The following is a 21,355-nucleotide window of genomic DNA, read 5'->3' on the forward strand; positions in this document are numbered from 1 at the left end:
CCAGCACACCCAGTTGCACCGGCTCCTTTGGACCCCATCTATACCCCATCATACTAAGACCCCGGTATCCCTTATGGACTACGAGAAAAGGATTTACCGGTAGGTAATTAAAATCCTATTATCTCTCCAAGGATTAGTACATAGGCCACTTTATTCTTTTCTCGGGTGATTTTCTCAAATCGTAAATAAAAAGCATCGCACATTCTTAAAAAGTTAGAGAGACATTTTATTAAACAATGTAAAACGTGATACGTGACGGTCTTTAAAATTATTTCTATTAAAAAAAAGAAATGTTGGCAGCAAATAATTTAAAGCAGTTTGTACATAGCAAATGCATTTAATAGATCAGCAACAAACTACTCGCCCCTCTCCTCCTCCTCCGATATGCCTCCATGTTTCCTCCGGTAAGGTGCGGCCCCGGTCCATGAGGTGCTGCTTTCTCTGGTGTCCATTTCCCAAATTAAACCTTCCAAAGCTTAAAACGTTATTGAACGGAAACCCCATGTGCAAATAATTTGGCTTTCTGTGCAAAAAGAAAAATATTGTGAAAAAAAAATATGGCGCAATGAAGGCGGCGTGAGTAAATCAGCGGGGCCGGGGGCGCTGATCCTGTATTGGGAGAAGTGTTACAGGGACACAGAGGGATAACGAGGCGTACCAACAGCCGAATTCGCCTTGTTCTAGAACGGGTGACATTGTTTTTCAGGTCCGGGCTGGGGAGTCGGGAGAGTGCACACAACTGCGCGGGAATTAAATAATGAAGTGTTATGTAGTCGTTGATTAAAATTGGCAACACTGGAGAAATCAACGGCGGAGAGAGCGATGTTTACGGCACACCGGACAGCGCCTTCGTACAGCGATTACAGATCTTGTGCTGTGTCGTTCGGCAGGAGGTCCTAACGGCCGGCACGACGCCATCGGAGATTAACGGAGTAAAACCTAACACCACGGTGCTACAGGTCAGCCGGTGAGACAGACAGGTTTCTTTCTTCTCTCGGTCGCAGTGTCCTACTTGTGTGGTAGAGGGAAGCTTTGGTCAAGGGTCTACGAAGGACACCATAATGTAACGAGTCCCCGTGGTGGTGGGGAGACCCTCGTGGTAATGGGTTAACCGGCCTGGGTGAATCAAAGACCATCCTTTGCGTGGAGATTCCACTTGGCAGTTGTAGCGGATGAATCGGCAGCCGCCGCCCTGGGTGTGAGAGAAAGTAAGGTGAGAGGAGGAGCGGGAAGGGGTAGAGATGAGAGGAGTGCGGGGTAAGGTCGGGAAACGGGGAGAAGCGAGTAAGCCTATGTGGTACGGACACCATGGGTTATTGGGAGGTGACGGGAGTCACAGGTTAAGGGTAGTTACCAGAGGTCTCCTATGTGCCCTCACCTCATAGTCAATCCCTTTCCTGTTGAGGGCGACGTTGATGGTAAATGTGGAGGAGTCATGATGGGGACGCAGGAAGGGCTGCTCGTCTGGCCGGTAGCGGACTATGAAATTGAGAAGCGCCTTTGCCTGAGGAAATGAGAGACGGCCGAGCTTAGATTCCACACGTAATGACAGACAGAGAAGGGTTACCCCTAGCAATGACCGGCGGTCGGGTTACCTTGGTGTAATATCCGGGGAAGATCTTCTCAGTGACGGGGGCGATGTACTCCAGCAGGAACTTCAGCCACTCCTCCTGGAACCCAACCTGGGTCATGTGGATGTCTACCGTGGGGACGTTCTCGTAGCCGCCTGCCAGGCGCTGGTCCTGGGGGAAGGGGCACAGAAAGTGAGAAGGAGACGGCCTGGACGCTCTGGGCACAGGGACACCATGCGGGATATAAATAGGGGTATCTGACTATGTAATAAATGTAATTGGTCTAGTCACCGCATTAGAAGGTAAAGAGACCACTACCACTAATCGGACTGTTGTGTCAGAGACTCATTGTTAGCGGTGGTGGCGCTCCTTCAGCGTAACGAGGCAGCGATAACCGGGGAACAGAAGACAGAAATATACAGATAGGGCACGCTGCAGAGTAACAAGCTAATGTTACTAATACTCAACTTTTATTTGTTCAATGGGTGTAATTAAAATGGACTAACGATAAACATAATCTAGTAATTACAGATTATCCAACCGTCTCCCCCTCTGTAAGGAGCCACCAGTGACTGGTGCCGACACCCTCTGTCTCCCTTCTCTAATGAACCACCAGTGCCGACACCATCTGCTCCCCTCTGTAAGGAACCACCAGTGACTGGTGCCGACACCCTCTGTCTCCCTTCTCTAATGAACCACCAGTGCCGACACCATCTGTCTCCCCTCTGTAAGGAGCCTCCAGTGACAGTAACCGGTGCCAACACCATCTGTATCCCCTCTGTAAGGAACCACCAGTGACTGGTACCGACATCCTCTGTAAGGAACCACCAGTGACTGGTGCCGACATCCTCTGTAAGGAACCACCAGTGACAGTAATCAGTGCTGACACCATCTGTCTCCCCTCTCTAAGGAACCAACAGTGATGGTAACCAGTGCCGACACCATCTGTCTCCCCTCTCTAAGGGCCCAACAGTGACTATGACCAGTGCCGACACAATCTTCTCCCCTCTGTAATGAACCACCAGTGACAGTAACCAGTGCCGACACCATCTGTCTCCCCTCTGTAAGGAACCACCAAGTGACTGGTGCCGACACCATCTGTCTCCCCTCTCTAAGGAACCAACAGTGACTATGACCAGTGCCGACACCATCTGTCTCCCCTTTGTAAGGAACCACCAGTGATGGAAACCAGTGCCGACACCATCTTCTGCCCTCTGTAAGGAACCACCAGTGATGGTAACCGGTGCCGACGCCATCTCCCTTTGGGGAGAACAGGAAACTTAACACGAAGTGGAAAGTAAACGGGCAACAGGAAATGACGCGCTGACGGAACAGCGGCACATACGGCCCGGCCGTCGGAAAATATTACCTGGTTCCTTCCGCCTGACCACTTTCCGTAGTTCTCCATCTCCTCCACAAACTCGTCGCACATGGCATCTGTGAAGATGGGGAACCAGTAGACATCGGGGCACGGCTGCGGAGACAGACGCAGAGATCTATATAAAGAGAGGCCGGGGCGCTTCCCGTCTGTACATACATGATTGGTTGCAGATACCCGGAAGATCCACCCTCTGCGCACTCCTCATGAATATGCAGAATTATGCAAATTACCTGCTCAAAATAATTCTCTTCGAAAATCTTGGAGTAGTTTTCATGGATGTACTTTTCCCGCCAGTCCTGCAGGGGGAGATAGAGGACACTGCCGGTTATCACAGGCGTGCAACGGAACCGCTGCTGGGGATCAGTGAGTAAGAGCTCCTCCTTACCACAGGGTTCTCGAATATCTGCCACATGTCGTTGTGCAGGTGGGAGGTGTTGTACCGAGATGTGGAGATCAGGCGGCCGAACTCATCTCTGTTGCTGATGTGAAGGAACACGCTCTACATACAATGACACATACGTGTTATACGCCAAGGGTCACAGGTGCCCCATACAACAGACAACGTAACTGAATGAGCCCCTATCTACAGTACGGGCGGAAGTACGTCTCCGACAGCTGAGGGGGGGGGGGTCACCAGGAGATTGCTCCGTACAGTACGGGGGTAGGAGGTCGCCTGCAGGCACTTACCTTGTCTCTCACGCTCTTACAGAACGACATATCTGGGTCTAACCCTGTCAACGTGAAGACATTCTTCTGAGACAGTTCTTTCCGGAGAGTCTCTCCCCTAACGAGGTAGGTGTGGGCGATGTATGGCACGTTCCAAACCCCACTGAAAGACAGACAGATAGGAGCTATGAGTCTGCCCCTCCCCCTGCAGGGTGACACAGACAGAAGGGAGCTAGGAGCCTGCCCCTCCCCCTGCAGGGTGTGACAGACAGAAGGGAGCTATGAGCCTGCCCCTGCAGGGTGACACAGACAGAAGGGAGCTAGGAGCCTGCCCCTCCCCCTGCAGGGTGTGACAGACAGAAGGGAGCTATGAGCCTGCCCCTCCCCCTGCAGGGTAACACAGTGACACAGACAGAAGGGAGCTATGAGCCTGTCCCCTCTTCCTGCAAGGTGACACAGACAGAAGGGAGATATGAGCCTGCCCCTCCCCCTGCAGGGTGACACAGTGACACAGATAGAAGGGAGATATGAGCCTGCCCCTCCCCCTGCAGGGTGACACAGTGACACAGATAGAAGGGAGATATGAGCCTGCCCCTCCCCCTGCAGGGTGACACAGTGACACAGATAGAAGGGAGATAGGAGCCTGTCCCTCCCCCTGTAGGGTGTCATAGAATTACTCACATCCTCTTCCCTTGTACGATATCTACATAGTCCTCTGATCGGGCGTAATACCCCTCAGGGCTCAGCGCACCCCAGAAGTTGGACCAGAGTTTCCCGCTGCGGGACACCATTGGGGCGATGATCTTCCTGCAATGAGAGAGTGTCACAGGGGGTCAGTAGTGGTCTAGACCTAGATACCAGCTCTGTTTCCCTGTCGCCCGCACTGACCGGTTCTCCTGTACGAGGATGTACAGGGTGTCTGGGTTGGTCAGCACCACGTCCGCGTCCAGGCTGAAGTAGAAGTCGCAGGTCTCGTCCTGGCGGCACAAGTCCCTGCGAGGAAAGAGCGCACGTTATTCATGCTATAGAATGGTCACCCTTACACCCTCTTTAAGAGAAGGACAACAAGTTCCAGCACAGGCCGGATACGCTCGTACATACATGCCCATGTCTCTGGCTTCCCCTTGGCCGAGGGCTTCTTCAGGACCCACAATCTTCACGCTCGGAAACTTGTCTTTGTGGTTTTCCCAGAAGCTCTGGATGTGCTTCTCGTGGTAGACTTCCTGTAGGGAGAGACAACAGTCAGGACTGTCTCATGGGGATGAGAGACAGTAGGGGGATTACAGAGGGTCAGGAGTCAGGGATCTCAGGCACAAGTCAGGAGCACACACGGAGGGACCAGACTCACGCTGTTATGGATGTAGAGAGACAGCCGATTCCGCGGGTAGTTTACCGCCGCCAATCTCTCCAGGAACTGAGGCAGGAACGGGGTCAGCTGCTCGATGAAGATGCCCAGGAGGATGTGGGGAAGATCGTCGTCCTGCAAGAGACCAGAGGGATTCAACATGGAACCAACATAACGTAACCCAACCCTCTGCCAACACGAAGTCACGGTTTAAGGTTTACATATAATGTGTAATTTCTCTCTCATGGACGCGTTCTTGGGATCAGGCCTCAGCTAGAAGTGTCACCTCGTAGCAGTATCCTGAGGGCGCGTTTCTTCATAATTCACTATTTGTATTATTCGTAAGGAAGGACAGCCCAACGCTAGAAACTTCATGGCTGGGAATGAGATCCCGAGAAGCAATTGGGGGGCATTGAGGCTGCATCACTACATGTAAGAGACCACTTTCTCTGGCAGAAGACAGAGGAGGCTACAACCATGGAGCGAAGTCTCAAACCCCCATGCAGACCCTTCAGCAAGGGCGGATGAATTGAGGCGGTAGGACATGTACTGTGTGGCCAATGAGCACTGTGCTCACTTCTGGCTGAGGCCGACTTCCTAGCGCCTTGTGCATGGACTTAAGGATCACAGGTTTGGTAGCCACCATTAACGCCGGTCAAGGCAAACTCTGATGATGATGATGATGATGATGAAGGCCCTGACTTCAGATCTGGACTTGAAGGTAAATGCCAGGATGTTCCCTCTGCCATGATTAAAAGGACAGTGTACCGCGGCACTCTTAGCCAGTCCGGTGCCGCACCCACCCTCTTACTCTCTTCTCCACCCGCAGAAGTAAGGCTACCGGAGGGAAAAGGTAAAGCAGATGAAAGTACCAAGATGACGACTGCTCGCAACGCCTTCGGGTCTCTTGTGCTGGCGCAGGAGCGTTCCAGACGGGGCGGGAAAGGTCCAGCTTCGGCGCAGAGGAGAGACTGGACTAATAATCTATTCTGTGACTGAAACTGGAGGAGAGCAAGGACTGAACGGTCACCTGTAGAGCAAAGCGCCCTGTGTTCAGGAGACCGGTTAGGAATCACCGGACTTACTATCCCTCTGACCTTGGTGCCTAAGGTGGAATGGAACCACTGACCACAGGAGAGAAGGAGACGGATTACCACCACGCCCGTTGTCTGGTGGGGGCAGGCTGCCGTCATACTGGCGATCCTTCATAGGACTTGGGAGCTAGACACTCACTTAGCTGGAGACTGGTAACCCGTGCACAACCCGAATAACCGTCAGTGCAGGGACATTTTCTATAATGTGCCCCTTATATATCTTTTTACAGTACTTCTATATGTGACATGTCTCTACCTATAGTGCACTCTCCTCATGCCTCTATCAGCTCAGTATGTTATAGGATGGGGATAGCAATTGTATTATCTGCTGCCTCAGACAAATTTACAATTTATTACGTTTGTGACCAGGTGGGCTACGCCTCCATATGGGTGACTGGATCGCTATTTCTTGTAACCAGATGGACTTACTTTGCCACCCGTGGGGGTAGAGAGATTGCTTTCTTACATTCCAGAACCGCCTCTTTCTGGCTCCTCCTACTGCGTTGTAAGAGGATAAGTAGCCTGCCCCACCAGGCTCCTCTACCTGGAACAGCTTACATCGGAGTATGTGTGAGGTCACCCTGCTGCAGCACCTCCTGGCTCCACTGACAGCTTACTGTGGTCCAGTTCTGCTGTGGGAGTTTGCAGAGGATGAGCTCGGAGGCACATCTGCATTGCAGGATACACAGCAGATGCAAGAGTCTTGAATGTAAACAGAGATTTATGAGCTCCAATGGTGCTCTCGGGTGAAGCTACCAAGAGTACACACCGCACATCAAGTTGGTCAAGAGGATTCCCCCCTTCCCCTGGGCTTGCAGAGCCCCCTTCAGTCGGTACAGACACACAATACAGCCCCTGTGTCTATAATGCAATACATGGAGATGCATGTACTATGAAAGTACAGCCTCCTGCAGGGTTTTTAATCTGTAAATCTCTAATTCCAGAGACTTTGCCCCTGATCCAGGATTACGCCTCAACTATGTGATATTAGTACGATCTACGCAACAAGGAGGTGTGGGGTGTGTACTCACCTCAACGTCAGATATGTCCAACAGGTCATCATCACAAATCTCACAGCCACCTTCATGGGTCCAAGCATTCGGGACGTAGTTCCCAAGATAATTCAACTGCAACTGGATATAGACAGAGATTACGGAGAGGGCACATAAGGTGTATGTAGGTAGAGAGATAGGATATACAAGATGGGGGAATGTAAGGACAGTGCAGGTGGAGGTGAGATGTATGTAGGTAGAGAGATAGGATAATACAGGATGGGGAATGTAAGGACAGTGCAGGTGGAGGTGAGGTGTATGGAGGTAGAGAGATAGGATAATACAGGATGGGGAATATAAGGACAGTGGAGGTGAGGTGTATGTAGGTAGAGATAGGATAATACAGGATGGGGAATGTAAGGACAGTGCAGGTGGAGGTGAGGTGTATGTAGGTAGAGAGATAGGATAATACAGGATGGGGAATGTAAGGACAGTGCAGGTGGAGGTGTATGTAGGTAGAGATAGGATAATACAGGATGGGGAATGTAAGGACAGTGCAGGTGGAGGTGAGGTGTATGTAGGTAGAGATAGGATAATACAGGATGAGGAATGTAAGGACAGTGCAGGTGGAGGTGAGGTGTATGTAGGTAGAGATAGGATAATACAGGATGAGGGAATGTAAGGACAGTGCAGGTGGAGGTGAGGTGTATGTAGGTAGAGAGATAGGATAATACAGGATGGGGAATGTAAGGACAGTGCAGGTGGAGGTGAGGTGTATGTAGGTAGAGATAGGATAATACAGGATGGGGAATGTAAGGACAGTACAGGTGGAGGTGAGGTGTATGTAGGTAGAGATAGGATAATACAGGATGGGGAATGTAAGGACAGTGCAGGTGGAGGTGAGGTGTATGTAGGTAGAGATAGGATAATACAGGATGGGGAATGTAAGGACAGTGCAGGTGGAGGTGAGGTGTATGTAGGTAGAGATAGGATAATACAGGATGGGGAATGTAAGGACAGTGCAGGTGGAGGTGAGGTGTATGTAGGTAGAGATAGGATAATACAGGATGAGGAATGTAAGGATAGTGCAGGTGGAGGTGAGGTGTATGTAGGTAGAGAGATAGGATAATACAGGATGGGGAATGTAAGGACAGTGCAGGTGGAGGTGAGGTGTATGTAGGTAGAGAGATAGGATATACAGGATGGGGGAATGTAAGGACAGTGCAGGTGGAGGTGGAGGTGTATGTAGGTAGAGATAGGATAATACAGGATGGGGAATGTAAGGACAGTGCAGGTGGAGGTGAGGTGTATGTAGGTAGAGATAGGATAATACAGGATGAGGAATGTAAGGACAGTGCAGGTGGAGGTGAGGTGTATGTAGGTAGAGAGATAGGATATACAGGATGGGGGAATGTAAGGACAGTGCAGGTGGAGGTGAGGTGTATGTAGGTAGAGATAGGATAATACAGGATGGGGAATGTAAGGACAGTGCAGGTGGAGGTGAGGTGTATGTAGGTAGAGAGATAGGATAATACAGGATGGGGAATGTAAGGACAGTGCAGGTGGAGGTGGAGGTGTATGTAGGTAGAGATAGGATAATACAGGATGGGGAATGTAAGGACAGTGCAGGTGGAGGTGAGGTGTATGTAGGTAGAGATAGGATAATACAGGATGGGGAATGTAAGGACAGTACAGGTGGAGGTGAGGTGTATGTAGGTAGAGAAAGGATAATACAGGATGAGGAATGTAAGGACAGTGCAGGTGGAGGTGAGGTGTATGTAGGTAGAGAGATAGGATATACAGGATGGGGGAATGTAAGGACAGTACAGGTGGAGGTGAGGTGTATGTAGGTAGAGAAAGGATAATACAGGATGAGGAATGTAAGGACAGTGCAGGTGGAGGTGAGGTGTATGTAGGTAGAGAGATAGGATATACAGGATGGGGGAATGTAAGGACAGTGCAGGTGGAGGTGGAGGTGTATGTAGGTAGAGATAGGATAATACAGGATGGGGAATGTAAGGACAGTGCAGGTGGAGGTGAGGTGTATGGAGGTAGAGATAGGATAATACAGGATGGGGGAATGTAAGGACAGTGCAGGTGGAGGTGAGGTGTATGTAGGTAGAGAGATAGGATAATACAGGATGAGGAATGTAAGGACAGTGCAGGTGGAGGTGAGGTGTACGTAGGTAGAGATAGAATAATACAGGATGGGGAATGTAAGGACAGCGCAGGTGGAGGTGAGGTGTATGTAGGTAGAGAGATAGGATAATACAGGATGAGGAATGTAAGGACAGCGCAGGTGGAGGTGAGGTGTATGTAGGTAGAGAGATAGGATAATACAGGATGGGGGAATGTAAGGACAGTACAGGTGGAGGTGAGGTGTATGTAGGTAGAGATAGGATAATACAGGATGAGGAATGTAAGGACAGTGCAGGTGGAGGTGAGGTGTATGTAGGTAGAGATAGGATAATACAGGATGGGGAATGTAAGGACAGTGCAGGTGGAGGTGAGGTGTATGTAGGTAGAGATAGGATAATACAGGATGAGGAATGTAAGGACAGTGCAGGTGGAGGTGAGGTGTATGTAGGTAGAGATAGGATAATACAGGATGGGGAATGTAAGGACAGTGCAGGTGGAGGTGAGGTGTATGTAGGTAGAGATAGGATAATACAGGATGAGGAATGTAAGGACAGTGCAGGTGGAGGTGAGGTGTATGTAGGTAGAGAGATAGGATAATACAGGATGAGGAATGTAAGGACAGTGCAGGTGGAGGTGAGGTGTATGTAGGTAGAGATAGGATAATACAGGATGGGGAATGTAAGGACAGTGCAGGTGGAGGTGAGGTGTATGTAGGTAGAGAGATAGGATAATACAGGATGAGGAATGTAAGGACAGTGCAGGTGGACGTGAGGTGTATGTAGGTAGAGATAGGATAATACAGGATGGGGAATGTAAGGACAGTGCAGGTGGAGGTGAGGTGTATGTAGGTAGAGATAGGATAATACAGGATGGGGGGAATGTAAGGACAGTACAGGTGGAGGTGTATGTAGGTAGAGATAGGATAATACAGGATGGGGAATGTAAGGACAGTGCAGGTGGAGGTGTATGTAGGTAGAGATAGGATAATACAGGATGGGGAATGTAAGGACAGTGCAGGTGGAGGTGTATGTAGGTAGAGATAATAAGAATTTACTTACCGATAATTCTATTTCTCGGAGTCCGTAGTGGATGCTGGGGTTCCTGAAAGGACCATGGGGAATAGCGGCTCCGCAGGAGACAGGGCACAAAAAGTAAAGCTTTACGATCAGGTGGTGTGCACTGGCTCCTCCCCCTATGACCCTCCTCCAAGCCAGTTAGGTACTGTGCCCGGACGAACGTACACAATAAAGGGAGGAATTTTGAATCCCGGGTAAGACTCATACCAGCCACACCAATCACACCGTACAACTTGTGATCTAAACCCAGTTAACAGTATGATAACAGCGGAGCCTCTGAAAAGATGGCTCACAACAATAATAACCCGATTTTTGTAACTATGTACAAGTATTGCAGATAATCCGCACTTGGGATGGGCGCCCAGCATCCACTACGGACTCCGAGAAATAGAATTATCGGTAAGTAAATTCTTATTTTCTCTATCGTCCTAGTGGATGCTGGGGTTCCTGAAAGGACCATGGGGATTATACCAAAGCTCCCAAACGGGCGGGAGAGTGCGGATGACTCTGCAACACCGAATGAGAGAACTCCAGGTCCTCCTCAGCCAGGGTATCAAATTTGTAGAATTTAGCAAACGTGTTTGCCCCTGACCAAGTAGCTGCTCGGCAAAGTTGTAAAGCCGAGACCCCTCGGGCAGCCGCCCAAGATGAGCCCACCTTCCTTGTGGAATGGGCATTTACATATTTTGGCTGTGGCAGGCCTGCCACAGAATGTGCAAGCTGAATTGTATTACACATCCAACTAGCAATAGTCTGCTTAGAAGCAAGAACACCCAGTTTGTTGGGTGCATACAGGATAACAGCAAGTCAGTTTTCCTGACTCCAGCCGTCCTGGAACATATTTTCAGGGCCCTGACAACATCTAGCAACTTGGAGTCCTCCAAGTCCCTAGTAGGTGCAAGGCACCACAATAAGCTGGTTCAGGTGAAACACTGACACCACCTTAGGGAGAGAACTGGGGACGAGTCCGCAGCTCTGCCCTGTCCGAATGGACAAACAGATATGGGCTTTTTTGAGAAAAAACCACCAATTTGACACTCGCCTGGTCCAGGCCAGGGCCAAGAGCATGGTCACTTTTCATGTGAGATGCTTCAAATCCACAGATTTGACTGGTTTTAAACCAATGTGATTTGAGGAATCCCAGAACTACGTTGAGATCCCACAGTGCCACTGGAGGCACAAAAAGGGGTTGTATATGCAATACTCCCTTGACAAACTTCTGGACTTCAGGAACTGAAGCCAATTCTTTCTGGAAGAAAATCGACAGGGCCGAAATTTGAACCTTAATGGACCCCAATTTGAGGCCCATAGACACTCCTGTTTGCAGGAAATGCAGGAAACGACCGAGTTGAAATTTCTTTGTGGGGCCTTCCTGGCCTCACACCACGCAACATATTTTCGCCACATGTGGTGATAATGTTGTGCGGTCACCTCCTTTCTGGCTTTGACCAGGGTAGGAATGACCTCTTCCGGAATGCCTTTTTCCCTTAGGATCCGGCTTTCCACCGCCATGCCGACAAACGCAGCTGCGGTAAGTCTTGGAACAGACATGGTACTTGCTGAAGCAAGTCCCTTCTTAGCGGCAGAGGCCATAAGACCTCTGTAAGCATCTCTTGAAGTTCCGGGTACCAAGTCCTTCTTGGCCAATCCGGAGCCATGAGTATAGTTCTTACTCCTCTACGTCTTATAATTCTCAGCACCTTAGGTATGAGAAGCAGAGGAGGGAACACATACACCGACTGGTACACCCACGGTGTTACCAGAACGTCCACAGCTATTGCCTGAGGGTCTCTTGACCTGGCGCAATACCTGTCCCGTTTTTTGTTCAGACGGGACGCCATCATGTCCACCTTTGGTATTTCCCAACGGTTTACAATCATGTGGAAAAAACTTCCCGATGAAGTTTCCACTCTCCCGGGTGGAGGTCGTGCCTGCTGAGGAAGTCTGCTTCCCAGTTTCCATTCCCGGGATGAAACACTGCTGACAGTGCTATCACATGATTTTCCGCCCAGCGAAAAGTCCTTGCAGTTTTTGCCATTGCCCTCCTGCTTCTTGTGTCGCCCTGTCTGTTTACGTGGGCGACTGCTGTGATGTTTTTCCCACTGGATCAATACCGGCTGACCTTGAAGCAGAGGTCTTGCTAAGCTTAGAGCATTATAAATTTACCCTTAGCTCCAGTATATTTATGTGGAGAAAAGTCTCCAGACTTGATCACACTCCCTGGAAATTTTTTCCTTGTGTGACTGCTCCCCAGCCTCTCGGGCTGGGCTCCGTGGTCACCAGCATCCAATCCTGAATGCCGAATCTGCGGCCCTCTAGAAGATGAGCACTCTATAACCACCACAGGAGAGACACCCTTGTCCTTGGATATAGGGTTATCCGCTGATGCATCTGAAGATGCGATCCGGGCCATTTGTCCAGCAGATCCCACTGAAAAGTTCTTGCGTGAAATCTGCCGAATGGAATTGCTTCTTAGGAAGCCACCATTTTTACCAGGACCCTTGTGCAATGATGCACTGTTTTTAGGAGGTTCCTGACTAGCTCGGATAACTCCCTGGCTTTCTCTTCCGGGAGAAACACCTTTTTCTGGACTGTGTCCAGAATCATCCCTAGGCACAGCAGACGTGTCGTCGGATCAGCTGCGATTTTGGAATATTTAGAATCCACCCGTGCTGTTGTAGCAGTATCCGAGATAGTGCTACTCCGACCTCCAACTGTTCCCTGGACTATGCCCTTATCAGGAGATCGTCCAAGTAAGGGATACTTAAGACGCCTTTTCTTCGAAGAAGAATCATCATTTCGGCCATTACCTTGGTAAAGACCCGGGGTGCCGTGGACAATCCAAACGGCAGCGTCTGAAACTGATAGTGACAGTTCTGCACCACGAACCTGAGGTACCCTTAGTGAGAAGGGCAAATTTGGGACATAGAGGTAAGCATCCCTGATGTCCCGGGACACTATATAGTCCTCTTCTTCCTGGTTCGTTATCACTGCTCTGAGTGACTCCATCTTGATTTGAACCTTTGTAAGTGTTCAAAAATTTTTTTAGAATAAGTCTCACCTAGCCTTCTGGCTTCAGTACCACAATATAGTGTGGAATAATACCCCTTTTCTTGTAGTAGGAGGGGTAATTTAGTTATCACCTGCTGGGAATACAGCTTGTGAATTTTTTTCCCATACTGCCTCCTTGTCGGAGGGAGACCTTGGTAAAGCAGACTTCAGGAGCCTGCGAAGGGGAAACGTCTCGACCTTCCAATCTGTACCCCTGGGATACTACTTGTAGGATCCAGGGGTCCTGTACGGTCTCAGCGCCATGCTGAGAACTTGTCAGAAGCGGTGGAACGCTTCTGTTCCTGGGAATGGGCTGCCTGCTGCAGTCTTCTTCCCTTTCCTCTATCCCTGGGCAGATATGATCTTATAGGGACGAGAGGACTGAGGCTGAAAAGACGGTGTCTTTTTCTGCAGAGATGTGACTTAGGGTAAAAAACGGTGGATTTTCCAGCAGTTGCCGTGGCCACCAGGTGCGATGGACCGACCCCAAATAACTCCTCTTCCTTTATACGGCAATACACCTTTGTGCCGTTTGGAATCTGCATCACCTGACCACTGTCGTGTCCATAACATCTTTTGGCAGTTATGGACATCGCATTTACTCATGATGCCAGAGTGCAAATATCCCTCTGTGCATCTCGCATATATAGAAATGCATCCTTTAAATGCTCTATAGTCAATAAAATACTGTCCCTGTCAAGGGTATCAATATTTTTAGTCAGGGAATCCGACCAAGCCACCCCAGCTCTGCACATCCAGGCTGAGGCGATCGCTGGTCGCAGTATAACACCAGTATGTGTGTATATACTTTTTATGATATTTTTCCAGCCTCCTGTCAGCTGGTCCTTGAGGACGGCCCTATCTATAGACGGTACCGCCACTTGTTTTGATAAGCGTGTGAGCGCCTTATCCACCTTAAGGGGTGTTTCCCAACGCGCCCTAACTTCTGGCGGGAAAGGGTATACCGCCCATAATTTTCTATCGGGGGGAACCCACGCATCATCACACACTTTATTTAATTTATCTGATTCAGGAAAAACTATGGTAGTTTTTTCACATCCCACATAATACCCTCTTTTGTGGTACTTGTAGTATCAGAAATATGTAACATCTCCTTCATTGCCTTTAACGTGTGGCCCTAATAAGGAATACGTTTGTTTCTTCACCGTCGACACTGGATTCAGTGTCCCTGTCTGTGTCGACCGACTAAAGTAAACGGGCGTTTTAAAACCCCTGACGGTGTTTTTGAGACGTCTGGACCGTACTAATTGTTTGTCGGCCGTCTCATGCCGTCAACCGACCTTGCAGCGTGTTGACATTATCACGTAATTTCCTAAATAAGCCATCCATTCCGGTGTCGACTCCCTAGAGAGTGACATCACCATTACAGGCAATTGCTCCGCCTCCTCACCAACATCGTCCTCCTACATGTCGACACACACGTACCGACACACAGCACACACACAGGGAATGCTCTGATAGAGGACAGGACCCACTAGCCCTTTGGAGAGACAGAGGGAGAGTTTGCCAGCACACACCAAAAACGCTATAATTATATAGGGACAACCTTATATAAGTGTTTTCCCTTATAGCATCTTAATATATAAGCATATCGCCAAATTAGTGCCCCCCCTCTCTGTTTTAACCCTGTTTCTGTAGTGCAGTGCAGGGGAGAGCCTGGGAGCCTTCCCTCCAGCCTTTCTGTGAGGGAAAATGGCGCTGTGTGCTGAGGAGATAGGCCCCGCCCCTTTTTCGGCGGCCTCGTCTCCCGCTCTTAACGGATTCTGGCAGGGGTTAAATATCTCCATATAGCCTCCGGAGGCTATATGTGAGGTATTTTTAGCCAAAATAGGTATTCATTTGCCTCCCAGGGCGCCCCCCTCCCAGCGCCCTGCACCCTCAGTGACTGCCGTGTGAAGTGTGCTGAGAGGAAAATGGCGCACAGCTGCAGTGCTGTGCGCTACCTTTAGAAGACTGAGGAGTCTTCTGCCGCCGATTCTGGACCTCTTCTTACTTCAGCATCTGCAAGGGGGCCGGCGGTGCGGCTCCGGTGACCATCCAGGCTGTACCTGTGATCGTCCCTCTGGAGCTAATGTCCAGTAGCCAAGAAGCCAATCCATCCTGCACGCAGGTGAGTTCACTTCTTCTCCCCTCTGTCCCTCGTTGCAGTGATCCTGTTGCCAGCAGGACTCACTGTAAAGTAAAAAACCTAAGCTAAACTTTCTCTAAGCAGCTCTTTAGGAGAGCCACCTAGAATTGCACCCTTCTCGGCCGGGCACAAAAATCTAACTGGCTTGGAGGAGGGTCATAGGGGGAGGAGCCAGTGCACACCACCTGATCGGAAAGCTTTACTTTTTGTGCCCTGTCTCCTGCGGAGCCGCTATTCCCCATGGTCCTTTCAGGAACCCCAGCATCCACTAGGACGATAGAGAAAGGATAATACAGGATGGGGAATGTAAGGACAGTGCAGGTGGAGGTGAGGTGTATGTAGGTAGAGATAGGATAATACAGGATGGGGAATGTAAGGACAGTACAGGTGGAGGTGAGGTGTATGTAGGTAGAGATAGGATAATACAGGATGGGGAATGTAAGGACAGTACAGGTGGAGGTGAGGTGTATGTAGGTAGAGATAGGATAATATAGGATGGGGAATGTAAGGACAGTGCAGGTGGAGGTGAGGTGTATGTAGGTAGAGATAGGATAATACAGGATGGGGAATGTAAGGACAGTGCAGGTGGAGGTGAGGTGTATGTAGGTAGAGATAGGATAATACAGGATGGGGAATGTAAGGACAGTGCAGGTGGAGGTGAGGTGTATGTAGGTAGAGATAGGATAATACAGGATGGGGAATGTAAGGACAGTGCAGGTGGAGGTGAGGTGTATGTAGGTAGAGATAGGATAATACAGGATGAGGAATGTAAGGACAGTGCAGGTAGAGGTGAGGTGTATGTAGGTAGAGAGATAGGATAATACAGGATGGGGGAATGTAAGGACAGTGCAGGTGGAGGTGAGGTGTATGTAGGTAGAGATAGGATAATACAGGATGAGGAATGTAAGGACAGTGCAGGTGGAGGTGAGGTGTATGTAGGTAGAGATAGGATAATACAGGATGGGGAATGTAAGGACAGTGCAGGTGGAGGTGAGGTGTATGTAGGTAGAGATAGGATAATACAGGATGAGGAATGTAAGGACAGTGCAGGTGGAGGTGAGGTGTATGTAGGTAGAGAGATAGGATAATACAGGATGGGGAATGTAAGGACAGTGCAGGTGGAGGTGAGGTGTATGTAGGTAGAGAGATAGGATAATACAGGATGAGGAATGTAAGGACAGTGCAGGTGGAGGTGAGGTGTATGTAGGTAGAGATAGGATAATACAGGATGGGGGAATGTAAGGACAGTGCAGGTGGAGGTGAGGTGTATGTAGGTAGAGATAGGATAATACAGGATGGGGAATGTAAGGACAGTGCAGGTGGAGGTGAGGTGTATGTAGGTAGAGATAGGATAATACAGGATGGGGAATGTAAGGACAGTGCAGGTGGAGGTGAGGTGTATGTAGGTAGAGATAGGATAATACAGGATGGGGAATGTAAGGACAGTGCAGGTGGAGGTGAGATGTATGTAGGTAGAGAGATAGGATAATACAGGATGGGGAATGTAAGGACAGTGCAGGTGGAGGTGAGGTGTATGTAGGTAGAGATAGGATAATACAGGATGAGGAATGTAAGGACAGTGCAGGTGGAGGTGAGGTGTATGTAGGTAGAGAGATAGGATAATACAGGATGAGGAATGTAAGGACAGTGCAGGTGGAGGTGAGGTGTATGTAGGTAGAGAGATAGGATAATACAGGATGAGGAATGTAAGGACAGTGCAGGTGGAGGTGAGGTGTATGTAGGTAGAGATAGGATATACAGGATGGGGAATGTAAGGACAGTACAGGTGGAGGTGAGGTGTATGTAGATAGAGAGATAGGATAATACAGGATGGGGGGAATGTAAGGACAGTGCAGGTGGAGGTGAGGTGTATGTAGGTAGAGATATAGGATAATACAGGATGGGGAATGTAAGGACAGTGCAGGTGGAGGTGAGGTGTATGTAGGTAGAGAGATAGGATAATACAGGATGGGGAATGTAAGGACAGTGCAGGTGGAGGTGAGGTGTATGTAGGTAGAGAGATAGGATAATACAGGATGGGGAATGTAAGGACAGTGCAGGTGGAGGTGAGGTGTATGTAGGTAGAGAGATAGGATAATACAGGATGAGGAATGTAAGGACAGTGCAGGTGGAGGTGAGGTGTATGTAGGTAGAGATAGGATAATACAGGATGGGGAATGTAAGGACAGTGCAGGTGGAGGTGAGGTGTATGTAGGTAGAGATAGGATAATACAGGAAGGGGAATGTAAGGACAGTGCAGGTGGAGGTGAGGTGTATGTAGGTAGAGATAGGATAATACAGGATGGGGAATGTAAGGACAGTGCAGGTGGAGGTGAGGTGTATGTAGGTAGAGATAGGATAATACAGGATGAGGAATGTAAGGATAGTACAGGTGGAGGTGAGGTGTATGTAGGTAGAGAGATAGGATAATATAGGATGGGGGAATGTAAGGACAGCGCAGGTGGATGTGAGGTGTATGTAGGTAGAGAGATAGGATAATACAGGATGGGGAATGTAAGGACAGTGCAGGTGGAGGTGAGGTGTATGTAGGTAGAGAGATAGGATAATACAGGATGGGGAATGTAAGGACAGTGCAGGTGGAGGTGAGGTGTATGTAGGTAGAGATAGGATAATACAGGATGAGGAATGTAAGGACAGTGCAGGTGGAGGTGAGGTGTATGTAGGTAGAGATAGGATAATACAGGATGGGGAATGTAAGGACAGTGCAGGTGGAGGTGAGGTGTATGTAGGTAGAGATAGGATAATACAGGATGGGGAATGTAAGGACAGTGCAGGTGGAGGTGAGGTGTATGTAGGTAGAGATAGGATAATACAGGATGAGGAATGTAAGGACAGTGCAGGTGGAGGTGAGGTGTATGTAGGTAGAGAGATAGGATAATACAGGATGGGGAATGTAAGGACAGTGCAGGTGGAGGTGAGGTGTATGTAGGTAGAGAGATAGGATAATACAGGATGAGGAATGTAAGGACAGTGCAGGTGGAGGTGAGGTGTATGTAGGTAGAGATAGGATAATACAGGATGGGGGAATGTAAGGACAGTGCAGGTGGAGGTGAGGTGTATGTAGGTAGAGATAGGATAATACAGGATGGGGAATGTAAGGACAGTGCAGGTGGAGGTGAGGTGTATGTAGGTAGAGATAGGATAATACAGGATGGGGAATGTAAGGACAGTGCAGGTGGAGGTGAGGTGTATGTAGGTAGAGATAGGATAATACAGGATGAGGAATGTAAGGACAGTGCAGGTGGAGGTGAGGTGTATGTAGGTAGAGAGATAGGATATACAGGATGGGGGAATGTAAGGACAGTGCAGGTGGAGGTGAGGTGTATGTAGGTAGAGATAGGATAATACAGGATGGGGAATGTAAGGACAGTGCAGGTGGAGGTGAGGTGTATGTAGGTAGAGAGATAGGATAATACAGGATGGGGAATGTAAGGACAGTGCAGGTGGAGGTGAGGTGTATGTAGGTAGAGATAGGATAATACAGGATGAGGAATGTAAGGACAGTGCAGGTGGAGGTGAGGTGTATGTAGGTAGAGATAGGATAATACAGGATGGGGAATGTAAGGACAGTGCAGGTGGAGGTGAGGTGTATGTAGGTAGAGATAGGATAATACAGGATGGGGAATGTAAGGACAGTGCAGGTGGAGGTGAGGTGTATGTAGGTAGAGATAGGATAATACAGGATGGGGAATGTAAGGACAGTGCAGGTGGAGGTGAGGTGTATGTAGGTAGAGATAGGATAATACAGGATGGGGAATGTAAGGACAGTGCAGGTGGAGGTGAGGTGTATGTAGGTAGAGATAGGATAATACAGGATGAGGAATGTAAGGACAGTGCAGGTGGAGGTGAGGTGTATGTAGGTAGAGAGATAGGATAATACAGGATGGGGAATGTAAGGACAGTGCAGGTGGAGGTGAGGTGTATGTAGGTAGAGATAGGATAATACAGGATGGGGAATGTAAGGACAGTGCAGGGGGAGGTGAGGTGTATGTAGGTAGAGATAGGATAATACAGGATGAGGAATGTAAGGACAGTGCAGGTGGAGGTGAGGTGTATGTAGGTAGAGATAGGATAATACAGGATGGGGAATGTAAGGACAGTGCAGGTGGAGGTGAGGTGTATGTAGGTAGAGATAGGATAATACAGGATGGGGAATGTAAGGACAGTGCAGGTGGAGGTGAGGTGTATGTAGGTAGAGATAGGATAATACAGGATGGGGGAATGTAAGGACAGTACAGGTGGAGGTGAGGTGTATGTAGGTAGAGAGATAGGATATACAGGATGGGGGAATGTAAGGACAGTGCAGGTGGAGGTGAGGTGTATGTAGGTAGAGATAGGATAATACAGGATGGGGAATGTAAGGACAGTACAGGTGGAGGTGAGGTGTATGTAGGTAGAGATAGGATAATACAGGATGGGGGAATGTAAGGACAGTGCAGGTGGAGGTGAGGTGTATGTAGGTAGAGATAGGATAATACAGGATGGGGAATGTAAGGACAGTGCAGGTGGAGGTGAGGTGTATGTAGGTAGAGATAGGATAATACAGGATGGGGGAATGTAAGGACAGTGCAGGTGGAGGTGAGGTGTATGTAGGTAGAGAGATAGGATAATACAGGATGAGGAATGTAAGGACAGTGCAGGTGGAGGTGAGGTGTATGGAGGTAGAGATAATAAGAATTTACTTACCGATAATTCTATTTCTCGGAGTCCGTAGTGGATGCTGGGGTTCCTGAAAGGACCATGGGGAATAGCGGCTCCGCAGGAGACAGGGCACAAAAAGTAAAGCTTTTCCAGATCAGGTGGTGTGCACTGGCTCCTCCCCCTATGACCCTCCTCCAGACTCCAGTTAGGTACTGTGCCCGGACGAGCGTACACAATAAGGGAGGATTTTGAATCCCGGGTAAGACTCATACCAGCCACACCAATCACACTGTACAACTTGTGATCTAAACCCAGTTAACAGTATGATAACAGAGGAGCCTCTGAAAGATGGCTCCCTAAACAATAACCCGAATTAGTTAACAATAACTATGTACAAGTATTGCAGATAATCCGCACTTGGGATGGGCGCCCAGCATCCACTACGGACTCCGAGAAATAGAATTATCGGTAAGTAAATTCTTATTTTCTCTATCGTCCTAGTGGATGCTGGGGTTCCTGAAAGGACCATGGGGATTATACCAAAGCTCCCAAACGGGCGGGAGAGTGCGGATGACTCTGCAGCACCGAATGAGAGAACTCCAGGTCCTCTTTTGCCAGGGTATCAAATTTGTAGAATTTTACAAACGTGTTCTCCCCTGACCACGTAGCTGCTCGGCAGAGTTGTAATGCCGAGACCCCTCGGGCAGCCGCCCAAGATGAGCCCACCTTCCTTGTGGAATGGGCCTTAACAGATTTAGGCTGTGGCAGGCCTGCCACAGAATGTGCAAGTTGAATTGTGTTACAAATCCAACGAGCAATCGACTGCTTAGAAGCAGGCGCATCCAACTTGTTGGGTGCATACAGTATAAACAGCGAGTCAGATTTTCTGACTCCAGCCGTCCTTGAAATGTATATTTTTAAAGCTCTGACAACGTCCAACAACTTGGAGTCCTCCAAGTCGCTTGTAGCCGCAGGCACTACAATAGGCTGGTTCAGGTGAAACGCTGATACCACCTTAGGGAGAAAATGCGGACGCGTCCGCAGCTCTGCCCTATCCGAATGGAAAATTAAATAAGGGCTTTTATAAGATAAAGCCGCCAGTTCAGATACTCTCCTGGCGGAAGCCAGGGCCAGTAACATAGTCACTTTCCATGTGAGATATTTCAAATCCACATTTTTTAGTGGTTCAAACCAATGGGATTTGAGGAAATCTAAAACTACATTTAGAT

At 49.0% G+C, this 21,355-nt stretch overlaps 1 protein-coding gene across 1 annotated transcript in view; it reads right to left on the reverse strand.

Annotated features, from left to right (window-relative positions):
- Window positions 1-202: 202 nt before the first annotated feature.
- Window positions 203-21,355, reverse strand: part of PLOD3 (procollagen-lysine,2-oxoglutarate 5-dioxygenase 3) — a 69,078-nt gene continuing 47,925 nt past the window's right edge. Inside the window, exons 8-19 of the mRNA XM_063930751.1 lie at window positions 7,089-7,190; window positions 4,967-5,098; window positions 4,720-4,841; window positions 4,507-4,611; window positions 4,300-4,425; window positions 3,640-3,781; window positions 3,338-3,451; window positions 3,183-3,248; window positions 2,941-3,045; window positions 1,596-1,742; window positions 1,379-1,504; window positions 203-1,192 (exon numbers count right to left, since the gene is read on the reverse strand). Of these exons, the coding sequence (XP_063786821.1) occupies window positions 1,037-1,192; window positions 1,379-1,504; window positions 1,596-1,742; window positions 2,941-3,045; window positions 3,183-3,248; window positions 3,338-3,451; window positions 3,640-3,781; window positions 4,300-4,425; window positions 4,507-4,611; window positions 4,720-4,841; window positions 4,967-5,098; window positions 7,089-7,190 (1,443 nt within the window). The 3' untranslated portion in view covers window positions 203-1,036. The remainder of the gene's footprint in view (window positions 1,193-1,378; window positions 1,505-1,595; window positions 1,743-2,940; window positions 3,046-3,182; window positions 3,249-3,337; window positions 3,452-3,639; window positions 3,782-4,299; window positions 4,426-4,506; window positions 4,612-4,719; window positions 4,842-4,966; window positions 5,099-7,088; window positions 7,191-21,355) is intronic.

Source organism: Pseudophryne corroboree, chromosome 6, assembly GCF_028390025.1.
Source record: "Pseudophryne corroboree isolate aPseCor3 chromosome 6, aPseCor3.hap2, whole genome shotgun sequence".
NCBI classification, from domain to species: Eukaryota; Metazoa; Chordata; class Amphibia; order Anura; family Myobatrachidae; genus Pseudophryne; species Pseudophryne corroboree.